Consider the following 24164-nt stretch of genomic DNA (forward strand, 5'->3'; position numbering starts at 1 on the left):
TTTCTACTTTTTTAATTTCTTCCTCTCCCAATTTATATGATCCCACTATTCTTTTTTTGCTTCTTCCAAATTCCATCATACTACACATCTTAATATTAAATTCCATCTCCCACTTCCTATTCCATTCCCAAACTTTATTGAGATCACTTTGTAGCGACTCACAGTCTTCTACAGTGTTCACTTTTTTCAACAATTTTGCATCATCTGCAAAGAAGCTTACATACCTTTTAATTCCTCTATCCATATCATTAATTTATGTAGGAAACATTAATGAGGCCAGAACTGTTCCTTGTGGAAGTCCACTAATCACTTCACCCCAATTAGAGTGTTTGTCTCTTATCACCACTCTCATTTTTCTTTCATGTAAGAAGTCTTCATCCACTTCAGCTGTTTGCCTTGTATTCCTCCTGCAGTTTCTAATTTCTTTAGCAATTTTTTTATGTGGCACCTTATCAAAAGCTTTTTTCAGATCTGGAAATGCACAGTCAGCCCATCCATCTCTTTCTTGTATTACATCTATTAGCCTTGAATAGAAACACATTAAGTTTGTGAAGCATGAACGTCCCTGTCTAAATCCAAACTGCCTTGGATTTAGTACTTTGTTTTTTCCAAATGCCTTATCCATGTAATTTTGATCATTCTTTCACAATTTTTAGCTATCGTACTTGTTAGAGAGACCGGTCTATAGTTAGTAGGGTATTCCTTGTTTCCCCCTTTATATGTTGGTACTATATTTGATCTTTTCCACTCGTCTGAAATTTTTCCTTCTTTCAATGAATTGTTTATTAGACTATGTATTTTGTCTGTTAGTTCATTCCTGCATTCTCTCAAAATCCAGTTTGCCATTTCATCTGGTCCATGCGATTTTCTAACATCGTGATTACTCAAGTGATTCATCATTTCTTTTCTCGTTACTTCTATCTCTTTCATAGGGGGGACTTTCTCCTTCCACTCGATATCTCCAAGTTGTATGTTCTCTCTCGTAAACACTGATTTAAAATACTTGTTCATAATTTCTGCCATTTCTATTTCCTCTGTGTATTCAACTCCTTGTCGTAGTTTCACTAATTCTTGTTTGTTTTTCAGTTTGTTGTTTACAAATCTATAAATTAGTTTTGATTGATCTTTACATTTTTCTATGACATCTTTTTCGTATTTTCTCTTTTCTTCTCTGCACACTTGTACATATTGATTTCTATAACTATTTTATATTTTCCATTTTTCAGGTCTTTTGTCTTTCATTTTATTCAAGCTTTATCTCTTTTGTCTTTCAACTCCCTAAATCTTTTCTTGTTCCAACACTTTACATATACTTTTTCTTGTTTACGTATTGGAACATACTTTTCCACTCTATAATTTTTTGTCAAAATATTCCATTTCTCTTCTACTGTTGCTTCCTCCTTGTGCATCCTTTCCCAGTCTGTTTTTTTTTTTCTTTTTTTTTAATTCTCTTATTTTATCAAAAAACAATTTTACATACGTCAATCATTCTTTCTTTATTGTTTTCTTTTTTGTGTATTTTTCCTCATTTAGTTCCAGCTCAACCAATATGTAGTCACTTTTACCTATTAGTGTCTTAAGTTCAATCTTGTCCACTATTTCAGGTTCTGATGTGATTATTAGGTCCAGTCTCGATATTGTATATGCTGAAACTGAGCATGACGATAAAGATCGTATTGATTCACAGTTTCTAATGAATCTAAGTAGAGGTGGACTAACTGTCCTTCTGCTCTCAACAGTACATTTCGTACACTCTGCTTACAAACTTGTTGTAGAGTGCAACTTGTATTGCTGCCGATATCATCTGAGTAAATCTTTATCTTTTATTGACAGCCTAATGGCTGGACTTGAAGAAGCTTGTGTTATTTGAGCGAATATTCTTTTAAAAGCATTTGTACTTGATAAAAGTGACAAAGAAAGACAGCTCGGCTGCCTCAGAAGGAAGGAGAAACTTATGGGAAAAAATTAACAGATTTTTATATCAATAAGTAGTTTTGTACCAGGCTGTTTCATAGTGTTGTACATTTATTTTTGTGTATTATCCTATATTATGTTACATACTGCAACATACAGTGTGTACTTCATTATTTCAAGTGTTGTACATTTATTTTGTGTATTATCCTATATTATGTTACATACTGCAACATACAGTGTGTACTTCATTATTTCAAGTGAGAAAATATGCAATATTTTGGGCGATATAGGCTTTTTTAATGTGATTTGAACTTCCTATGACCTTTAGATGACATTGAAGAAAATTGAAATGATGAAAAAATAATTTCTTATCTTTAAAACCTCCTATAAGGCACTAAAAAGAATGTTCTACCATACATTTGTAGTGAAAAATAGTGGGACCCAAGTTACGATTTGGGACCCAAGTTACAGATGCCGAGCAGGGGACTTACCAGGCCTTCTATTTAAGGGGTATAGGGCTATGGCCTATACCCTCATACCATATTTTTCTAACATTGGACTGCCCCGAGGCCTACAGAGGCTCATTTATCTTGTCACCATAACAGAAGACCTATAGTTAAGGTCATGAAATAGTTTGATCAACATTGGGTGGTCTCCCACTGTGCTTATCGTCCACTTTACCTCGACGAGATGTGACGACTTTGATCCAGCGAGACAATTTGCTCGGATTCTATATGAGGGAGTCTGTATCATTTAAGGGGAAGTGTCTGGACGATACTACAGTCATTAGCACACCAGAAAAGGCCCACGGAAGGTCTCGCTGGTCGACGCGGTGATAATAGCAAATGAAGACAACGGAACCACAGACGACGATACCCAAACAAGAGCAGGACATCTAACAATGTTGATCTTACAAGAAATATATAGATTATGATAGAGACAAGGTTGAAAAACCAGTAGGTGAGGAATATATATATATAAATATATGTATGTATATGTATAAATATATATATATATATATATCATATATATACATACATATTCATATACACTGTATATTATAATAAAACGATTGGCAGAATCAATACTAAAAAGGAGAGGAAGAAAAAAATATTGACAATGATGAAATAATAGATTTAGGCAAAGAAAACAGTACCAACAGTACAAACGGTGGAGTAAGAATGATTCAGAAAATAATAGAGTGTATAGAAATAAAATCATTCTTGCAGTGACTCTGAACACTAAAATTGTAAGTTGACGTAAATGCAAACATATGCGTCCCTCATCCTAGCCCTGCCCCCAACAAGATAGACCTCTACAGGAAAAGCTGTTCTACAATCAAACTCAAGATGTCTTTGATGTGTCACCAATGTACAGTGATATACCGATCATGGCTACTCTGAATGCTCATATGGGCATTAACAAAAAACAAGGAGTGATACGTGACTTAGGTGTGGGAGAGCAAAAAACCCGAAGGTGAAATATCATCTCATGATTTTATTAGAAAATTAGATTGTACATAAACGTTAAAAATAAATATGTAAATAAATACATGTGAGCCTATCATTTTTCTCTTTGCGAAAGAGAAAAAGAGATAAATGATATTCAGCGACCACTGACACGAGGTCTTGAGTTTGTTCCCATTGAGGTAAACTCAAAAGTTCGAGGAGGCAGACGCCCATGTAGGATACGAGAAGAACAAGTCGGGCGAGGCCTCCTCCCCTTGTCCGTATGTGGTGCAGCCGCTAGTCGGGATCTGGCCTGTCATGCCCGAGTGGCTCATAAAGTTGAGACGCATGTCGTGGCACAGGTTCCTGGCGACCTCCTGTCTGTAGCTGGGATCCATATCGCGCGACACCTTTTCCAGTTCCACCAAGGAGTTGCCCATATAGACCCTCAACCTTTGGATTTCCTCTTCCTTTTTGCTGAGAACGGAGTGCAGAACTGACTGTCTCTCCTCGCTGGCTGTGATTTCGCCATTGAGAGCCGTCATCTCCCTCTTGGCCTCTTGATTACTTCTATCCAAGGATTCACATTTCTCCAGCAAGAAGGCCTTTTCCCTGTAAGAAAAAATTAAGACTTGATATACCGTTCTTTCAGCCACCTTGCACACTGTCATATGCCCATACTATAAACCAAATATGTATCTGAGTCAGGGAATGGGTGGTGTAGGACGAGGGAAAGGAATGAAGAAAGGGAGGGCGTTTTGCAATGGACTTACATTTTTTTGCGTTCCCTGTTCTCCCGGACCTTCCTGGCCCTTTCGGCAGCGGGGCCCTCCATCTCCCACAACTTGATCTTGCGAGGTTTGCCCTTCTTGGTCAGTGGAGGGGGCGTTAGGCCTGCAGTCACGGTGTAGGACTCCAAGACCCCTGTTCCTACTCCTTCTCCAGGGAAGAGGGACGAGAAGGAGACGGACGGGGAGCTGGAGACTGGCGACGGACCAGGCGGTGTTTCTCCAGTATCTGCAAGACACAGAAGTTATTAAGGTCTCTTGCAGCCGACGTCATGAGGAATACAGTGACTGCCATTCTCATGAGTAGTGCCTGATTATGAGATTAGGTGTCCACATGTCACTATTCAATGTTCCCTCACATAGCAAGTAACTCTTACGTGTGATGGAGTAGTGTGACGGTTCCCCATAAGCCTCGGATCCGCGGGAGAAGCCTTCGTACAAGGAACCTTCTTTTGTCGCCATAGCTGATGCTGATGCTGCTCCTGCCGATGTCAACGGGGAAACCATCTCAAAGCGTGCAGCAAGAAACAGGTCGTTCATGGGATCTGAATTCCCATACATGTACTCCTCCATGACTGAAATGGGACGGCGTGCCTCCTGCCTCGGATTAGTTTTCCTTGCTTGCCTTGGGTCGAATGGCACACTGTCTCTCAGGTTCACAGATGGAGATGCAGTGTGCAGGTGCACTGATATGCTGCTTAGTTGGTTTAGTGGGTATTTGGCAGATAGGAAGCGACCGTGAGCTCTCGCGTCGAGTCCAAGGATGAGTGTGGGAATCAATCAATGAATACGCTCTTCTTCGGCCACCATGCAACACGGACACAGCACCTCTTGTCTTGCACCTCTTGAGTCTAAGTCCAGAGTGATGACCAACACAGCGGGAACTGATATATATTACCGTTCCACGTTCCAGAAGGCTAGATACGTCGAGGATTCAAACGTTGCCACACAAGTAAACGTTTGAGACAGTGAGCGCGCACGAGCGTGGCTCAGTGGGAATACGTGGCAACCCTCGTCCTTGAAAGGTCCCACGCATCTTTCAATGAACATAGCGACAGATATGCCGGGTGCTTGTACGCACACCTATGAGACAAGTGTCGACGAACGACGATGACGTCTGGACGATATGAATCCCTTGCCTACTGCCCTCAGGCAACCGTCTTCTGCCGATGTTGGAGAGAGCCTGATTTGATTGGGTAGTTGTATGCAGTCACTGTTGCGGTTATGACAAGCGTGTAGATTCTTGGAAGTGGCTGTACATTTCATTTGTGTTTAATCAGGTCCATCAGATCGTGTTTTCTACTCGTTTCGCCAGCGATTACAAAAAAAAAAAAAAAAAAAAAAAAAAAAAAAAAAAAAAAAACGTTTGGGGAATATTGGAAAAACATTCTGGCGGGAAGTAATCGTTTTGCAAAGGAGTGATGCAATGCTCTTTTGTTTTACTTTATTTCATTTTTCATTGTTATTATTATTATTATTATTATTATTATTATTATTATTGTCCTTATTATTATTATTATTATTACTATCAATTATTATTATTATTATTACTATTATTATTATTATTATTATCATTATCATTATTTTTATTATTATTATTATTATTATTATTATTATTATTATTATTATTATTATTATTATTATTATTATTATTATTATTATTATTATTATTATCATTATTATTATTATTATTGTTATCATTATTATTATTATTATTATTATTATTATTATTATTATTATTATTATTATTATTATTATTATTATTATTATTATTATTATTATTATTATTATTATTATTACTATTATTATTATTATTATTATTATCAGTATTATTATTATTTCCCTCGAAGGTGAACAACGGATTCCGTGTAGTCACACAAAACTTCTCCAAACACACATACTGGCATACATGTATTTATACAAAGTAGCTTGATTTGTATGATGGATTTCAGGAACTAGAACATGCACACGCAAGCCCTCATACATACAAAAATAAACACTTACCTGCGCGCGCGCTTACACACACACACACACACACACACACACACACACACACACACACACACACACACAGCTTGTTGATGATACAGTAATTAATGTCTTTGACTGCCAACTCAGCAGAAATGAGATCGAGCCCCGATCAAAGCTTTAAAAGCATCGTAGTACAAAAGAACATAAGAATGAAGAAGACGGCACGAGACCATAAGGCCTACACTAGGTCTCGCTAGGTCTCCACATTGCAAACCATCACTGTTTCCACCTGACCTTTTGTCTTGGCTGCCTCTTAGCTGCTCTCTTCATCTACTGGTCCTCCTCGGTAGTGAATTGTGGCTTGACATGGTCGCCCCTCACCTCCCTGTTGCTTATCTTGATCAAGAGAAGGAGAATGTGGTAACGTATCTACAGGAGCAAGGCGAGCACTTCCACCAGGATGTAGTGGACCTTCCACTACAAGACCATATCTCCATAGGGGTAGAGGCATAAGATCAGTTCCTATTCCAGCCTAACGTCTCGAAAAAAGAAACATTTCAAGGCATTTGCGTTCACTTTCATATGATTTTAGTAGAAATGTGTGTTGATTCACATTTTTTCTGCTTTCATTAGAATGAAAATATGCAATTTTGCTTGTTTCTTTATTCGAAATAAGTAAATTAGAAAATGGCATTATCTGGGTCAAAGAAGTAAAGTCTGTAAGGTAATGATAACCATTTTCTATGTATTTAGCTATTCGTATTTGTAAAAAAAAAAGCACTTATTGCTGAAGAACAAAATTAATAAAGTGTTATAGAGTGTTATTGCATAAATAACCGAAGGTATTTTGCAAGAATCGATAATAATATTTTGCGACCTCACTTGGGTTAATTCCACTCAGGACAGGATGATTGATACAGTAATGGAAAAGGTTACACTGGGTCGTCGCCTAAAGATAGTGGACATTGTTTTCAACTAACACTCCATCACATGTGCAGCACTGTACAACTATATCTATGACGTCTGTTTGACTTTGTGCCATAAGGGGTGTTGCATTCACAACTCCTGGACCAGCACACTTCCATTCACTAATGCTGGCCGTGCAATTCCCGACCAGAGCAGTGTCACAGAAAATAGTGAATAGTAACACACTAGACTTCTGTGACAGCATAACACTGGTCAACAAAATGAAACATGCTTTTTGTCTCAAAAACTAATGTAGGTGGACTTCGTGGTCTTTTATTATGCAAATTTTAAACGTGTTTTCAGAATTTGTCTAACAAACATGGTTTTGCTGAGTTTGATTTTATAAGAACTGTACGTCTTTAATCACCATATCTAGATCATATTACTAATGTGCTGACCTTTACAAAGGGATACTATTGAATTTTCGACTATGGGTACATCTCTGCTTTCTAATAGAGTCATAAGTTATGTTAAGTCATGTTAACTCCTTCTGGGGATTTGTTCTCCGAAGCTAAAGTCACGTATCATTTCTTGTATTTTGTTGATGTTCATATGACTATCTAGAGCAGCCATGATTGGTGTATCGCTGTTCATTGGTGACACATCAAAGACATCGTTAGTTTGATTGAAGAAGAACTCTTTTCCTAGAAATCTGTCTCGTTGGTGGACGGGGCTGGGATGGGCAACGTGTTGTGTGTCGTTTAAGACTCAACATAGGTTTGGTAACGAAAGAATATTAGAGTTCCGGGTAACTGTTTATTGGATCACTGCGTAATGTACACACACCTCTCACTCGGAACAACCCGCTAACAACTAACGCGTCCTGCGCGTCCCTTTCACATCCTACGGTTTCCATTTCCTCAATTTGTTTCATTTATTCCCTTTCACACAGAAAACAACAGACACTCAAAATAATACGTTAATAAGCATAATCATATAAGGATCATCTATTTTACATTCATTCCACTTTCACATTACAATAATTGAAATGATAATTAAATAAGTAAACAGGCATGGTAATCTACGATTTCTTCCTGGAACTTCGAGAACAATTTGACACACGTACGAACACACACATACACTTCCAATTATGCATCACTTGCATTTTCTACATAGATACAAAATGCTATTACTATATACAATAAACGCATATGTTTGTAATTTCGTCAACTTATAAATTTTTGTGTTCAGGGTCATTGCAAGAATTACATTGTTTTTATATATCATTGTACTGTCATCTTTGCCTAAATGCATCATTTCATTACTGTTATGAATATTTTTTTCTTCTTTGCCATATCAGTCTTATTTCTGTAAATCATTTTTTTTTTCTTCTTCTAATAACTTCTAATAATTCTTGAACCTTGCCTGTGTGACGATGTACGTATTTCTTATGAGGGCATGATTGTTAGATCATTAGATGTCCTGCTTCTATTTGAGTACCGTTATCTTTGAGTTCGTTGTCCGTAACTCTATGCTTGCATTTATATATATATATATATATATATATATATATATATATATATATATATATATATATAAATACATGTGAACCTATGATTTTTCTCTTTGCGAAAGAGAACAGAAGATAAATAAGATTCAGCAACCACTGACACGAGGTCTTGAGTTTGTTCCCATTGAGGTAGATCCGAAAGTTCGAGGAGGCAGACGCCCATCGAGGCTACTCGAAGAACAAGTCGGGCGAGTCCTCCTCCTCTTGTCTGTATGTGATGCAGCCGCAGGTCGGAATCTGGCCTGTTATGCCCGAGTGGCTTATAAAGTTGAGATGCATGTCGTGGCACAGATTCCTGGTAACCTCCTGTGTGTAGCTGGGATCCATGCCGCGCGACACCTTTTCCAGTTCCATCAAGCAGTTGCCCATATGGGACCTCAACCGTTGGATTTCCTCCTTCTCCGTCCTGAGAGCGGAGTGCAGAACTGACTGTCTCTCCTCGCTGGCTGTGATTTCGCCACTGAGAGCCGACATCTCCCTCTCGGCATCCTGGTTCCTTCTCATTAAGGATTCATGTTTCTCCAGCAAGAAGGCCTTCTCCCTGCAAGAAAAAAAAAAAAAAAAAAAAAAGACTTGGCATTCCGTTCTTTCGGTTACCTAACGCACTAACACTTGTCCATACTATGTATCTGAGCTAGGGAATGGGAAGAGTAGGACAAGGGAGACGAATGAAGGAAGGTAGGGTGCTTTGCAATGGACTTACATTTTCTTGCGTTCCCTGTTCTCCCGGCCCTTCCTGGCCCTTTCGGCTGCGGGGCCCTCCATCTCCCACAACTTGATCTTGCGAGGTTTGCCCTTCTTGGTCAGTTTAGGGGGCATGAGTCCTGTTCCTTCTCCAGAGAAAAAGGACGAGGAGGAGACGGACGTGGAACTGTAGGCTGGCGACGGACTAGGCCATGTTACTCCAGCATCTGCAAGACAAAGAAGGTATCAAGGATTTCTGCAGCCAACGTCGGCAAGAAGACAAGAACTGCCACGCTCATAATCTGGGGCTGACTGCGGCATAGCCACCATGGAATTAGGTATTCACATGTCATTACTCAGTGTTCCCTTACTTCGAAAGCAGAGCTCTTACCTGTGGCGGGGTAAAGTGACGGCTCCCTAAAAACTTCGGACCTGCGGTTTCTGCCCACGCAGAAGGAACCTTCTTTTGCTGCTGCTGCTGCTGCTGCTACTTGTGCTTCTGTTGGTGTCACCGTGGATAGCATCTCAAAGCGTGCGGCAAGGAACAGGTCCTGCATGGAGTCTGAATTCCCATACACGTATTCCTCCATGATTGAAATGGTGCGGCGTGCCTCTCCAGTATGAGTCCGGAGTCCGGAGTCATGACCAGTAACATCGCAAAGTGATATATATATATATATATATATATATATATATATATATATATATATATACGAATATAGATATACATATACATATATATATATATATATATATATATATATATATATATATATATATGTATAAATATATATATATATATATATATATATACAACCGTTCCACTCTCGGAAAGGCTATATACGTTCAGACTTCAAACGTTGCCACAAAAATGAACGTTTGAGACAGTCAGCGCGCAAGAGTGCGGCACCGTGGAAGTACGTGCAACCCTCGTCCTTGAAAAGTTGCGCACATTTTTCAATGACCGTGCGATAGATAGGCCGGATGCTTGTACACGTTGAAGAACAACGTTGTCGCCTGAACGATAACATGCGGTGGCGATTGCATATTCGCCTCAGGCGAAGGTAAAGTCGTCTTCTGCTGCTGATGGGGAGTGACTGGTTTGATTGTATAGTTGCATGCACTCACTGTTACAGTTAAAACAAGAGTGTGGATACTTAGCACTGGCTATAGATTTCATTTTGTGTGTAATCGAGGCCATCAGATCGTGTTTTCAACTCATTTCTCCAGTGATAAAAAACGTTTGGGGAAAGTTGGAAAAACGTCCTGACGGGAAGTTGTCAATCGTTTCCCACAGGAATGATGCAATGCTCTTTTTTTCTGTCGCTGATGAACAAAAGCTTCCGTGTAAGCACACGAAACTTCTCCAAACACAGGTACTGGCATACAAGTATTTATACAAAGTACGAGTAGGTTGAGTTGTACGATGGCGTACAGGAGCACGAGCCTCCACACGCACGCAAGTGCGCACATACATACAAACATAAACACGTATGTACACACTCACACATACACATACAAACACAAATACACACGACTTGTTGATGTAGTAGTTAGCGTCTTTGATTGCCAACTCAGCGGAACCGAGATCGAGCCCCATTCATGGCCTTGCAGTATTGCAAACCTTCACTGCTCTGTTCCAGCTGGCCTTTTGTCCTGACTGCATCTCTGTTTTTCTCTTCATCTGCAGTGATCCTCCTCGGTAGCCAATTGTGGGTTGACTTGGTCACTCCTCCCTTCCTTGAATCCTCTTGATCAAATGGAGGCTAGCGTGGCATTGTACTCACAGGTGCAAAGCGAGCACTTCCACTAGTATGTATAGTAGTGGACTTTCCATTAAGACGCACAATGTGAAAACATGACGGTAGACCATACCTTTTTGAGACTGAGGGATGAGACTAGTTCCTATTCCAGCGAACCATGTCGAAGAAATAAACACATATAAGCATTTGCGTTCACCTATACATGAATTTAGTATAACCCCGTCCGGGGTATTGGCTGCATGTTATTATGGCAAAGTAGCATGCAGTTGATACTTTAGGGTCTATATGGGGCGACCCTACGAACCAGAGTCACACATCATTTTGTATGTGATAGAGGAAAACTCTGTTCATAGAGAAATGATGACACTTTTATACTACGACTGTCCCTCCGTTATGCTGTCCTCCAACCCCTTGTTACTGTCCTGTACAATTTCTCTAAATATTCATTTCCTTTTTTCGCCTACCTACCCTGTGGTGGGGGAAAAGAATACTGCCACCAAATATTTCCATTTGGATCGTAAGAGGCGAGAAGAAAGGAACGGGGATTGGGACTAGGCATCCTTCTCCCTGTAGCCCCACAGGGATTATTCCTAAAAAAAGTAAAGGCTTAAGAGGGTCTGGGAGTTTTCCGACCAGCACCCTAAGGTTTGGATCTTTTAATGTGCGTGGATGTGGTACAGATGAGAGTAAAAGGGAAGAGATAGGTAGTATGTTTGTGAGAAGAAAGACGGATGTGTTGGCTTTGAGTGAAACTAAGTTGAAAGGGAAGGGCGAGTGTAAGTTTGAAAGTGCAAGTGGGAGGTTCTCAGGAGGGAGGAGAGGGCGAGGGAGGGAAGGGGTGGCTATTCTAGTAAGTGAAGAGATAGGTAAACGTGTAGTGGATTGGAAGGAGGTTTCCTCAAGGATAATGTGGATGAAGGTGAAACTGGGAAAGGAGATGTGGGTTTTTGTAAGTGCATATGGGCCTGGTAGTGAGAAGAGTGTAGAAGAAAGGGAGGCCTTTTAGATAGATTTAAATGAGTGCATAGAGGGATTAGGAAGAAATGTCAATGTAATAGTACTGGGAGACCTTAATGCTAGGGTAGGAAATGATCCAATTGATGGAGTGGTTGGGAAATGTGGAGTTCCAGGAAAGAATAGTAGTGGAGAGTTGTTGGTGGAGATGTGTCTAGAAAGAGAGTTGATGATAGCAAATACAGTGTTTCGGAAGAAAGTCAAGCATGAGTACACATAGGAGAGGGTGGTGGATGGAATGGTGGTAGATAGAGCGTTAATGGATTATGTAGTGGTAGGTAAGAGTATAATAGGAAGAGTTAGGATGTACATGTTCTAAGGGGAGAGAGTGGGGAAATATCAGATCATTTTTTGGTGGAAGGTAAGCTGAGAGTGGAGGATAGATGGAGAAAGAGGAAAAGGACAAAAGGTAGGGAGGTGCTTAGAGTGAACTCTTCAAATGAAAAGGAAAAGAAGAAATACAAGAAGAAGCTGAGGGAGGAGTGGGAGGGAGTGAAGGATAGAGTACAGGTAGGAGTGGAGGAGGAATGGGGATGGTTCAAGGAGGGAGTCACAAAGTGTGCAAAGATGGTGTGTGGAAAAAGAAGGACAGGAGGAAATAGAAGGAATGGTAGTGAATGGTGGGATGAGGAAACAAAGAAGGTTGTAAAAGAAAAGAAGTGAGCTTTCACAGATTGGTTTCAGAATAGGACGAGGGAGTCATATGAGAGGTACAAAGAAAAGAAAAGAGAAGTAAAGAGAAAGGTAAAGGAGGCAAAGAGGAGAGCAGATGTAAAATGGGGTAAGAGGATGACAGAAAATTTTGAAAGTAATAAAAAGATGTTTTGGAAAGAAATTATGATAGGAAGAGGAGGCGAATCAAGTAGAGAAGAAAAGGTAAAAGGTGCAGATGGAGAGATGATAATGGAAGAGAAGGCAGTAAGGGGAAGATGGGCAGAGTATTTTAGGAAGTTGCTAAATGTGAAGGAGGATAGGGAGGGAAAGATAGCTGCAGTGGGAAATGCTAAGAAAATGACCGTGATGAGTGAGGAGAATGGAGGAGAAATTAGGAAGGATGAAGTGAAGGCGGTTGTTAAGATGATGAGAGCAGGTAAGGCACATGGTCTGGATGGATGTCATGCAGAATGACTAAAAAAAAGGAGGTACAGTGCTGGTGGACTGGCTGGTGAGGTTATTCAATGTTTGCTGGAGAGAGGGTAGAGTGCCGGAGGACTGGAGGAGTGCCTGTATAGTTCCACTTTACAAGGGAGAAGGGGACAAGTGTAAGTGTAGTAGTTTCAGAGGGATTAGCTTGTTAAGTTTAGTTGGGAAGGCTTATGGGAGGATCTTGATTGAGAGGATTAGGAGAGGAACAGAGGGAGTAATTAGTGAGGAACAGTGTGGATTTAGGACGGGTAGAGGTTGTGTAGATCAGATCTTTGTGATAAGACAGATATGTGAGAAAGCTATAGGAAAAGGAAAGGATGTTTTTTGGGCTTTTATGGATCTGGAAAAGGCATACGACAAGGTAGACAGAAAGGCACTGTGAAAGGTTTTGCGGATATACGGGATAGGAGGAAAGCTAGGAGCTGTCAAGAGTTTTTATGAGAGTAGAAGAGCTTGTGTCAGGATTTAGAAATGGAGAGAGTGAGTGGTTCGAGGTAAAGGTGGGACTTCGTTATGGATGCGTTATATCACCCTGGCTGTTCAACTTGTACATGGATGGGGGTAGTTCGCGAGGTAAATGCAAAGGTGGTGGATCAGGGATTGGAGATGGTTAAAGAAAATGGAGAAAAGTGGGAGGTGAGCCAGCTAATGTTTGCGGGCGACACTGCGCTTGTGGCAGGATCGGAGGAGGGATTGAGGAAGTTGGTGACAGTGTTTGGGAGAGTGTGTGATAGAAGAAAGCTGAAGATAAATGTGGGTAAAAGAAAAGTGATGAGATGTACAAATGGTGAAAGTGGCAGCAGACTGGAAGTGAACATTAAGGGTGAGCGACTGGAGGAAGCGGATAGTTTTAGATACTTGGGTGCAAATGTGGCAGGAAAAGGTGGAGTGAAGGTGGAGGTAGAATGTAGATTGAGAGAAGCGAGTAAATGTGTTGGTGGATTAAAAAGTGTAATAAGGAATAGACATTTGGGAATGGATGCTAAGAGGAGACTGTATGAAGGAGTGATTGTGCCAACAGCACTGTATGGGGCAGAAACATGGAACATAAGAGAGAAAGAGAGAAGGAGTTTGAATGTGTTTGAGATGAGGTGTCTGAGAAGTATGATGGAGGTTACTAGGCTGGATAGTGTGGGAAATGAGGAGGTGAGGAGGAGAACGGCGATGGAAAGGGAGTTGGGAGATAGGATGGATGAAAGAGTATTAGGATGGTTTGGACACATGGAAAGAATGAGTGAAGAAAGACTAGTGAAAGAGGTATGGAAGGCAAATGTGGAGGGAGTGAACATGAGGGGACGTCCTAGGATGAGGTGAATATATGGGGTGCAGGGGGCTTTGGGGAGGAGGGGAATGTCTGTTGAGGAAGGACAGGAGAGGACAGAAGACAGAGGTGAATGGAGAATGGTTGTATATGGATGATGTTGTAATGCATGAGGTGAAATGGGCGGGGGGATGGGAGGTGAGGTAGTGTGTGTGAGCAAAATTTGACGTAGCCTGAAGGGATTTCTCCCCGTCTTCTCCTTTTATGCATGGAGGGACGGAGAGGGGGATCACCGATTTAATGAAGCGGCCTTGCTGTGGATGTACTGTGTCTTGCGACACTGCTTCTGACCCAGGGCAGTGGACAAGGTGCAGGGATGACCCGTCACCCAGGAAGTGCTAAGATAAGAGGGAGGGTGAAAGGGTGTGGAGTGTATTTAGGGATGGAATGGGTGAGAATGATTTTATGCCTTTTTTTGGGGGGGGGGGCTACCTCCCTTGTAAGGGGAAAAAAGCCTTGGTAATGTAAGTGTTAATTCACATGGTTTTCTTATTCGTAATAGGTAAATTTGAAAATAGCATTATCTAGGTCACAGAAGCAATGTGTAAAGGAAATGAGAACAGTTTTCTATTTATCTAAGTATGCGTTCTTTGGAAAAACAATATTTGCTGAAGAACAGAAATAATACAGTGTTACGGCATTAATAATTTGCAAGACTCGATATACATACTTTGCAATCTTATTTGAGGTAATTACACTCAGGACAGGTTAGTACAGTAATGGGAAAGGCTATACTAGTTCTTCGACTAAAGATATTGGACTTTGATTTCAAGTAATACTCCATCACATGTGCAGCACTTTACAGCATGTCTATGATGTCAATTTGACTAGGGATAGGACAGGGGTACTGCATTTACAACTCCAACCAAATAACAGGCTACCAGCTTCCTAGCCCAGTACACTTCCTTTCTCTAATGCTGGCCATGGAATTCCCAAATAGAGTAGTGTCACAGACGTTAGTGAACAGTAACACACCAGACTTCTCTGACATCACCATGACACAAATCAAGAAAATGAAACATGCTTTTTGTCTCAAAAAACTAATGTAGGTAAACTTTATGGTCTTTTATTGTAGACATTTCAGTGGAGTATGGAGGAGATGGAATGGGTGAGAGTGGTTTCTATACCTTTGTTTTTTGGCTACCTCCCGTGTAAGGGGGGGAAATGCCTTTGGTATATGTATGCATGTATTTGATATCCCGAAAAGTCTTTGCAAGCTTTCTTGAATAAGAACCATGCAGCTCTTTAAACATTACTAAGCACTTCGTCGAACTTTTGATCTTGAATCAATTCCTTAAAAAGTAGTCCTACAAATATTTTTGAATCTTTGATCGGGGCTCGATCTCGGTTCTGCTGAGTTGGCATTTCTTAATGTTGAAGTTCATCTCACATCTCTGACTCCATTCTTATATTTTGTCTAGGTCTTCTTGTAGCGATCTGCAATCTTCTTCTGTCCTTACTCTCTTGAGTAATTTGGCATCGTCAGCAAAGAAGTCCATGTAACAATTTACTCCCTCATCCATATCATTTATATATATGGCAAACATTAAAGGAGCGGGACGCCACTCTTCACATCTTCCCAGTGTGTGTGTGTGTGTGTGTGTGTGTGTGTGTGTGTGTGTGTGTGTGTGTGTGTGTGTGTGTGTGTGTGTGTGTGTGTGTGTGTGTGTGTGTGTGTCTGTGTGTGTGTGTCTGTGTGTGTGTGTCTGTGTGTATGTAAGCGCGCGCGCACGTACGTGTCCATTTTTGTGGGCTTGTGGGCGTGGGTATGGAGGTTCGCATTCCTGAAAGCCATCATACGACTCAACCTACTTTTTTTTAAATATATGTATGCCAGTATCTGTGCTTGGAGAAGTTTTTTGTGACTACACGGAGACTTTTGTTCACCCTCGAGGTGGAAAAAAAAGTATTGCATCACTCCTGTGAAAAACGATTACTTCCCGCCAGAATGGTTCTCCGATGTTCCCCAAATGTTTTTTTTTTTTTTTTATCACTGAAGAAACGAGTAGAAAACACGTTCCGATGGACACGATTACGCACAAATGAAATATTCAGCCAGTGCCAAGATTCTACACGCTTGTCATAACCGTAACAGTGACTGCATACAACTACCCAATCAAATCAGGCACTCTCCAACATCGGCAGAAGACGGTTGCCTGAGGGCAGTAGGCAAGGGATTCATATCGATCAGACGTCATCGTCGATCGTCGACACTTGTCTCATAGGTGTGCATACAAGCACCCGGCATATCTGTCCCTATGTTCATTGAAAGATGCGCGCGACCTTTCAAGGACGAGGGTTGCCACGTATTCCCACCGAGCCACGCTCGTGCACGCTCACTGTTTTAAACGTTCACTTGTGTGGCAACGTTTGAATCCTCGACGTATCTAATCTTCTGGAACGTGGAAGGGTAATATATATATCAGTTCCCGCTGTGTTGGTCATCACTCTGGACTCAGACTCAAGAGGTGCAAAACAAGTGGTGCTGTGTCCGTGTTGCTTGGTGGCCGAATAAGAGCGCATTCATTGATTGATGCCCACACCCGTTCTTGGACTTGACGTGAGAGTTCACGGACGCTCCCCATCTGCCAAATACCCACTAAACCAACTAAACAACATATCAGTGCACCTGCACACTGCATCTCCATCTGTGAACCTGAGAGACAGTGTGCCATTCGACCCAAGGCAAGGAAAGAAAACTGTACATCCGAGGCCGGAGGCACGCCGTCCCATTTCAGTCATGGAGGAGTACGTGTATGGGAATTCAGATTCCATGCAGGACCTGTTCATTGCCGCACGCTTTGAGGTGATTCCCTCGTTGACAAAAACAACAGGAGCTGCAGCAGCATCAGCAACGCCGATAAAAGAAGATTCCTTCTGTGAGAGCTTCTTCTGCGGATCCGAGGATTATGGGGAACCGTTACTCTACCCCGTCACAGGTAAGACTTACTTTCTATGTAAAGGAACATTGAATAGTGACATGTGGACACCTAATCTCATAATCAGGCACTGCTCGTGAGAATGGCAGTCCTTGTCTTCCTCATGACGTTGGCTGCAGGAGACCTTGATAACTTCTGTGTCTTGCAGATACTGGAGAAACACCGCCTGGTCCGTCGCCAGTCTACAGCTCCCCGTCCGTCTCCTTCTCGTCCCTCTCCCCTGGAGAAGGAGTAGGAACAGGAGTCTTGGAGTCTTACACCGTGACTGCAGGCCTAACGCCCCCTCCACTGACCAAGAAGGGCAAACCTCGAAAGATCAAGTTGTGGGAGATGGAGGGCCCCGCTGCAGAAAGGGCCAGGAAGGTCCGGGAAAACAGGGAACGCAAAAAAATGTAAGTCCATTGCAAAACGCCCTCCCTTTCTTCATTCCTTTCCCTCGTCCTACACCACCCATTCGCTGACTCAGATACATATTTGGTTTATAGTATGGGCATATGACAGTGCGCAAGGTGGCTGAAAGAACGGTATGCCAAGTCTCCTGTTTTTTCTTGCAGGGAGAAGGCCTTCTTGCTGGAGAAATATGAATCCTTGGATAGAAGTAACCAAGAGGCCAAGAGGGAGATGGCGGATCTCAGTGGCGAAATCACAGCCAGCGAGGAGAGACAGTCAGTTCTGCAATCCGTTCTCAGGAGAAAGGAAGAGGAAAGCCAACGGTTGATGGCCCATATGGGCAACTCCTTGATGGAATTGGAAAAGGTGTCGCGCGGTATGGTTCCCAGCTACACACAGGAGGTCGCCAGGAACCTGTGCCACGACATGCGTCTCAACTTTATGAACCACTCGGGCATGACAGGCCAGATCCCGACCAGTGGCTACAGCACATACGGACAAGGGGAGGAGGATTCAACCGACTTGTTCTTCGCGTAGCCTCGATGGGTGTCTGCCTCCTCGAACTTTCGGATTTACCTCCCGGGACTAAGGTCAAGACCTCGTGTCAGTCGTCGCTGAATCGTATTTATCTCCTGTTGTCTTTCGCAAAGAGAAAAACTATTGGCTCGTTTGTATTTATTTATATATTTATTTTTAACGTTTATATACACTCTTATTTTCTAATAAAGTCATGACATGACGTTTCACCTTCGGGTTTTTTGCTCTCCCACACCAAAGTCACGTATCACTCTTTGTATTTTTTCAATGTCCATATAACCATTCAGAGCTGCCATGATCGGTGCATCGCTGTTCATTGGTGCCACATCAAAGACATCCCGAGTTTAATTGTAGAAAAGCTCCTTTTCCTCTAGAGATCTATCTTGGGGGCGAGGCTAAGAGGGGGGACGCATATGTTTGCATTTACAACTTGCAAGTGTTTGTGATCGGGGTCACTGCAGGAATGATCTTACTCCTATATACTTTATTTTCTGAATTATTCCTACTCCACCGTCTGTACTGTTGGTACTGTTTTATTTTCTTGCCTAAATATATTATTTCATTATCATTGTCAGTTGTTTTTTCTTCCTCTCCTTTTTAGTATTGAGTCTGCCAATCGTTTTATTATGATATACAGTGTATGGATATATATATATATATACATATATATATATATATATATATATATATATATATATAAATATATATATATATATATATATATATATATATATATATATATATATTCATCGCCTACTGATTTTTTAACCTTGTCTCTGTCATAGTTTATATATTTCTTGTAAGGTCAAGATTGTTAGAAGATGTCCTGTTGTTTGAGTACCGTCGTCTATGGTTTCGTTTTTCGTGACCCTCCATTTGCTATTATCGCTGCGTCGAATAGCGAGACCTGTAGCGGTCCTGTTTTGGTGTGCTAAAGACTGTCCAGACACATCCCCTTAAATCAGGGTTTCTCAACCTTTTTAGCCATATCGCCCCCTTTTTCAATTGAAAAAAGGATCGCCCCCCTTAATTGGAAAATAATAATAAAAATTATTGCAGCAATGATAAACAACTAATTTAAAATGTATTACTCTCGTTGTGTTTTAATGAGATCCTTGGGCCTGGCTGGTGCTTCTTAGCTGCTAGATCTTTTATACCAGGCTTATGATTTGTCAGGTAGAAGCAATACCTGTGACGTTTTTCGCCCTCCTGAGCTCAAAATTCGCCCCCGTTGAGAATGACTCCCTTATATGATACAGACTCCCTCACATAGAATCCGAGCAAATTGTCTCGTTGGATCAAAGTCGTCACATTTCGTCGAGGTAAGGTGGACGATAAGCACAGTGGGAGACCACCCAATGTTGATCAAACTATTTCATGACCTTAACTATGGGTTTTCTGTTATGGTGACAGGATAAAACAACCTCTGTAGGCCTCGAGGCAGTCCAATGTTTGATTGTATAGTTGCATGCACTCACTGTTGCAGTTAAAACAAGAGTGTGGATACTTAGCACTGGCTATAGATTTCATTTTGTGTGTAATCGAGGCCATCAGATCGTGTTTTCAACTCATTTCTCTAGTGATAAAAAACGTTTGGAGAAAGTTGGAAAAACGTCCTGACGGGAAGTTGTCAATCATTTCCCACAGGAATGATGCAATGCTCTTTTTTTCTGTCGAGGATGAACAAAAGCTTCCGTGTAAGCACACGAAACTTCTTCAAACACACGTACTGGCATACAAGTATTTATACAAAGTACGAGTAGGTTGAGTTGTACGATGGCGTACAGGAGCACGAGCCTCCACACGCACGCAAGTGCGCACATACATACAAACATAAACACGTATGTACACACACTCACACATACACATACAAACACAAATACACACGACTTGTTGATGTAGCAGTTAGCGTCTTTGATTGCCAACTCTGCGGAACCGAGATCGAGCCCCATTCATGGCCTTGCAGTATTGCAAACCTTCACTGCTCTGTTCCAGCTGGCCTTTTGTCCTGACTGCATCTCTGTTTTTCTCTTCATCTGCAGTGATCCTCCTCGGTAGCCAATTGTGGGTTGACTTGGTCGCCCCTCCCTTCCTTGAATACTCTTGATCAAATGGAGGCTAGCGTGGCATTGTACTCACAGGTGCAAAGCGAGCACTTCCACTAGTATGTATAGTAGTGGACTTTCCATTAAGACGCACAATGTGAAAACATGACGGTAGACCATACCTTTTTGAGACTGAGGGATGAGACTAGTTCCTATTCCAGCGAACCATGTCGAAGAAATAAACACATATAAGCATTTGCGTTCACCTATACATGAATTTACTGTAACCCCGTCCGGGGTATTGGCTGCATGTTATTATGGCAAAGTAGCATGCAGTTGATACTTTAGGGTCTATATGGGGCGCCCCTACGAACCAGAGTCACACATCATTTTGTATGTGATAGAGGAAAACTCTGTTCATAGAGAAATGATGACACTTTTATACTACGACTGCCCCTCCGTTATGCTGTCCCCCAACCCCTTGTTACTGTCCTGTACAATTTCTCTGAATATTCATTTCCTTTTTTCGCCTACCTACCCTGTGGTGGGGGAAAAGAATACTGCCACCAAATATTTCCATTTGGATCGTAAGAGGCGAGAAGAAAGGAACGGGGATTAGGACTAGGCATCCTTCTCATTGTAGCCCCACAGGGAACATTCCTAAAAAAAGTAAAGGCATAAGAGGGTCTGGGAGTTTTCCGACCAGCACCCTAAGGTTTGGGTCATTTAATGTGCGTGGATGTGGTACAGATGAGAGTAAAAGGGAAGAGATAGGTAGTATAATTGTGAGAAGAAAGATGGATGTGTAGGCATTGAGTGAAACTAAGTTGAAAGGGAAGGGCGAGTGTAAGTTTGAAAGTGCAAGTGGGAGGTTCTCAGGAGGGAGGAGAGGGCGAGGGAGGGAAGGGGTGGCTATTCTAGTAAGTGAAGAGATAGGTAAACGTGTAGTGGATTGGAAGGAGGTTTCCTCAAGGATAATGTGGATGAAGGTGCAACTGGGAAAGGTGATGTGGGTTTTTGTAAGTGCATATGGGCCTGGTAGTGAGAAGAGTGTAGAAGAAAGGGAGGCCTTTTAGATAGATTTAAATGAGTGCATAGAGGGATTAGGAAGAAATGTCAATGTAATAGTACTGGGAGACCTTAATGCTAGGGTAGGAAATGATCCAATTGATGGAGTGGTTGGGAAATGTGGAGTTCCAGGAAAGAATAGTAGTGGAGAGTTGTTGGTGGAGATGTGTCTAGAAAGAGAGTTGATGATAGCAAATACAGTGTTTCGGAAGAAAGTCAAGCATGAGTACACATAGGAGAGGGTGGTGGATGGAATGGTGGTAGATAGAGCGTTAATGGATTATGTAGTGGTAGGTAAGAGTATAATAGGAAGAGTTAGGATGTACATGTTCTAAGGGGAGAGAGTGGTGGAATATCAGATCATTTTTTGGTGGAAGGTAAGCTGAGAGTGGAAGATAGATGGAGAAAGAGGAAAAGGACAAAAGGTAGGGAGGTGCTTAGAGTGAACTCTTCAAATGAAAAGGAAAAGAAGAAGTACAAGAAGAAGCTGAGGGAGGAGTGGGAGGGAGTGAGGGATAGAGTACAGGTAGGAGTGGAGGAGGAATGGGGATGGTTCAAGGAGGGAGTCACAAAGTGTGCAAAGATGGTGTGTGGAACAAGAAGGACAGGAGGAAATAGAAGGAATGGTAGTGAATGGTGGGATGAGGAAACAAAGAAGGTTGTAAAAGAAAAGAAGTGAGCTTTCACAGATTGGTTATAGAATAGGACGAGGGAGTCATATGAGAGGTACAAAGAAAAAAAAAGAGAAGTAAAGAGAAAGGTAAAGGAGGCAAAGAGGAGAGCAGATGTAAAATGGGGTAAGAGGATGACAGAAAATTTTGAAAGTAATAAAAAGATGTTTTGGAAAGAAATTATGATAGGAAGAGGAGGCGAATCAAGTAGAGAAGAAAAGGTAAAAGGTGCAGATGGAGAGATGATAATGGAAGAGAAGGCAGTAAGGGGAAGATGGGCAGAGAATTTTAGGGAGTTGCTAAATGTGAAGGAGGATAGGGAGGGAAAGATAGCTGCAGTGGGAAATGCTAAGAAAATGACCGTGATGAGTGAGGAAAATGGAGGAGAAATTAGGAAGGATGAAGTGAAGGCGGTTGTTAAGATGATGAGAGCAGGTAAGGCACCTGGTCTGGATGGATGTCATGCAGAATGTCTAAAAAAAGGAGGTACAGTGCTGGTGGACTGGCTGGTGAGGTTATTCAATGTTTGCTGGAGAGAGGGTAGAGTGCCGGAGGACTGGAGGAGTGCCTGTATAGTTCCACTTTACAAGGGAAAAGGGGACAAGTGTAAGTGAAGTAGTTTCAGAGGGATTAGCTTGTTAAGTTTAGTTGGGAAGGCTTATGGGAGGATCTTGATTGAGAGGATTAGGAGAGGAACAGAGGGAGTAATTGGTGAGGAACAGTGTGGATTTAGGACGGGTAGAGGTTGTGTAGATCAGATCTTTGTGATAAGACAGATATGTGAGAAAGCTATAGGAAAAGGAAAGGATGTTTTTTGGGCTTTTATGGATCTGGAAAAGGCATACGACAAGGTAGACAGAAAGGCACTGTGAAAGGTTTTCCGGATATATCGGATAGGAGGAAAGCTAGGAGCTGTCAAGGGTTTTTATGAGAGTAGAAGAGCTTGTGTCAGGATTTAGAAATGGAGAGAGTGAGTGGTTCGAAGTAAAGGTGGGACTTCGTTATGGATGCGTTATATCACCCTGGCTGTTCAACTTGTACATGGATGGGGGTAGTTCGCGAGGTAAATGCAACGGTGGTGGATCAGGGATTGGAGATGGTTAAAGAAAATGGAGAAAAGTGGGAGGTGAGCCAGCTGTTGTTTGCGGGCGACACTGCGCTTGTGGCAGGATCGGAGGAGGGATTGAGGAAGTTGGTGACAGTGTTTGGGAGAGTGTGTGATAGAAGAAAGCTGAAGATAAATGTGGGTAAAAGAAAAGTGATGAGATGTACAAATGATGAAAGTGGCAGCAGACTGGAAGTGAACATTAAGGGTGAGCGACTGGAGGAAGCGGATAGTTTTAGATACTTGGGTGCAAATGTGGCAGGAAAAGGTGGAGTGAAGGTGGAGGTAGAATGTAGATTGAGAGAAGCGAGTAAATGTGTTGGTGGATTAAAAAGTGTAATAAGGAATAGTCATTTGGGAATGGATGCTAAGAGGAGACTGTATGAAGGAGTGATTGTGCCAACAGCACTGTATGGGGCAGAAACATGGAACATAAGAGAGAAAGAGAGAAGGAGTTTGAATGTGTTTGAGATGAGGTGTCTGAGAAGTATGATGGAGGTTACTAGGCTGGATAGTGTGGGAAATGAGGAGGTGAGGAGGAGAACGGCGATGGAAAGGGAGTTGGGAGATAGGATGGATGAAAGAGTATTAGGATGGTTTGGACACATGGAAAGAATGAGTGAAGAAAGACTAGTGAAAGAGGTATGGAAGGCAAATGTGGAGGGAGTGAACATGAGGGGACGTCCTAGGATGAGGTGAATATATGGGGTGAAGGGGGCTTTGGGGAGGAGGGGAATGTCTGTTGAGGAAGGACAGGAGAGGACAGAAGACAGAAGTGAATGGAGAATGGTTGTATATGGATGATGTTGTAATGCATGAGGTGAAATGGGCGGGGGGATGGGAGGTGAGGTAGTGTGTGTGAGCAAAATTTGACGCAGCCTGAA

The 24164-nt window shown here is 41.8% G+C and overlaps 3 protein-coding genes across 3 annotated transcripts; 1 reads left to right on the plus strand and 2 right to left on the minus strand.

Annotated features, from left to right (window-relative positions):
- Positions 1-3391: 3391 nt before the first annotated feature.
- On the minus strand, positions 3392-5006 carry LOC143024290 (uncharacterized). Its single transcript, XM_076183083.1, has 3 exons — positions 4528-5006; positions 4136-4379; positions 3392-3974 (listed from the first exon to the last, which is right to left on the minus strand). Exons 1-3 carry the CDS (start codon positions 4721-4723, stop codon positions 3569-3571), a joined length of 846 nt encoding a protein of 281 aa, XP_076039198.1. The 5' UTR covers positions 4724-5006; the 3' UTR covers positions 3392-3568.
- A 3613-nt stretch (positions 5007-8619) lies between these two features.
- LOC143024291 (uncharacterized) lies at positions 8620-9866 on the minus strand. The gene is made up of 3 exons (XM_076183084.1): positions 9673-9866; positions 9301-9508; positions 8620-9138 (listed from the first exon to the last, which is right to left on the minus strand). Exons 1-3 carry the CDS (start codon positions 9836-9838, stop codon positions 8766-8768), a joined length of 747 nt encoding a protein of 248 aa, XP_076039199.1. The 5' UTR covers positions 9839-9866; the 3' UTR covers positions 8620-8765.
- Positions 9867-16951: 7085 nt separating this feature from the next.
- LOC143024292 (uncharacterized) lies at positions 16952-18909 on the plus strand. Its single transcript, XM_076183085.1, has 3 exons — positions 16952-17464; positions 17613-17856; positions 18019-18909. Exons 1-3 carry the CDS (start codon positions 17059-17061, stop codon positions 18389-18391), a joined length of 1023 nt encoding a protein of 340 aa, XP_076039200.1. The 5' UTR covers positions 16952-17058; the 3' UTR covers positions 18392-18909.
- Positions 18910-24164: the final 5255 nt, after the last annotated feature.

This window comes from Oratosquilla oratoria, chromosome 4 (assembly GCF_046742065.1).
Source record: "Oratosquilla oratoria isolate Oo_2021 chromosome 4, ASM4674206v1, whole genome shotgun sequence".
In the NCBI taxonomy this organism is placed as follows: Eukaryota; Metazoa; Arthropoda; class Malacostraca; order Stomatopoda; family Squillidae; genus Oratosquilla; species Oratosquilla oratoria.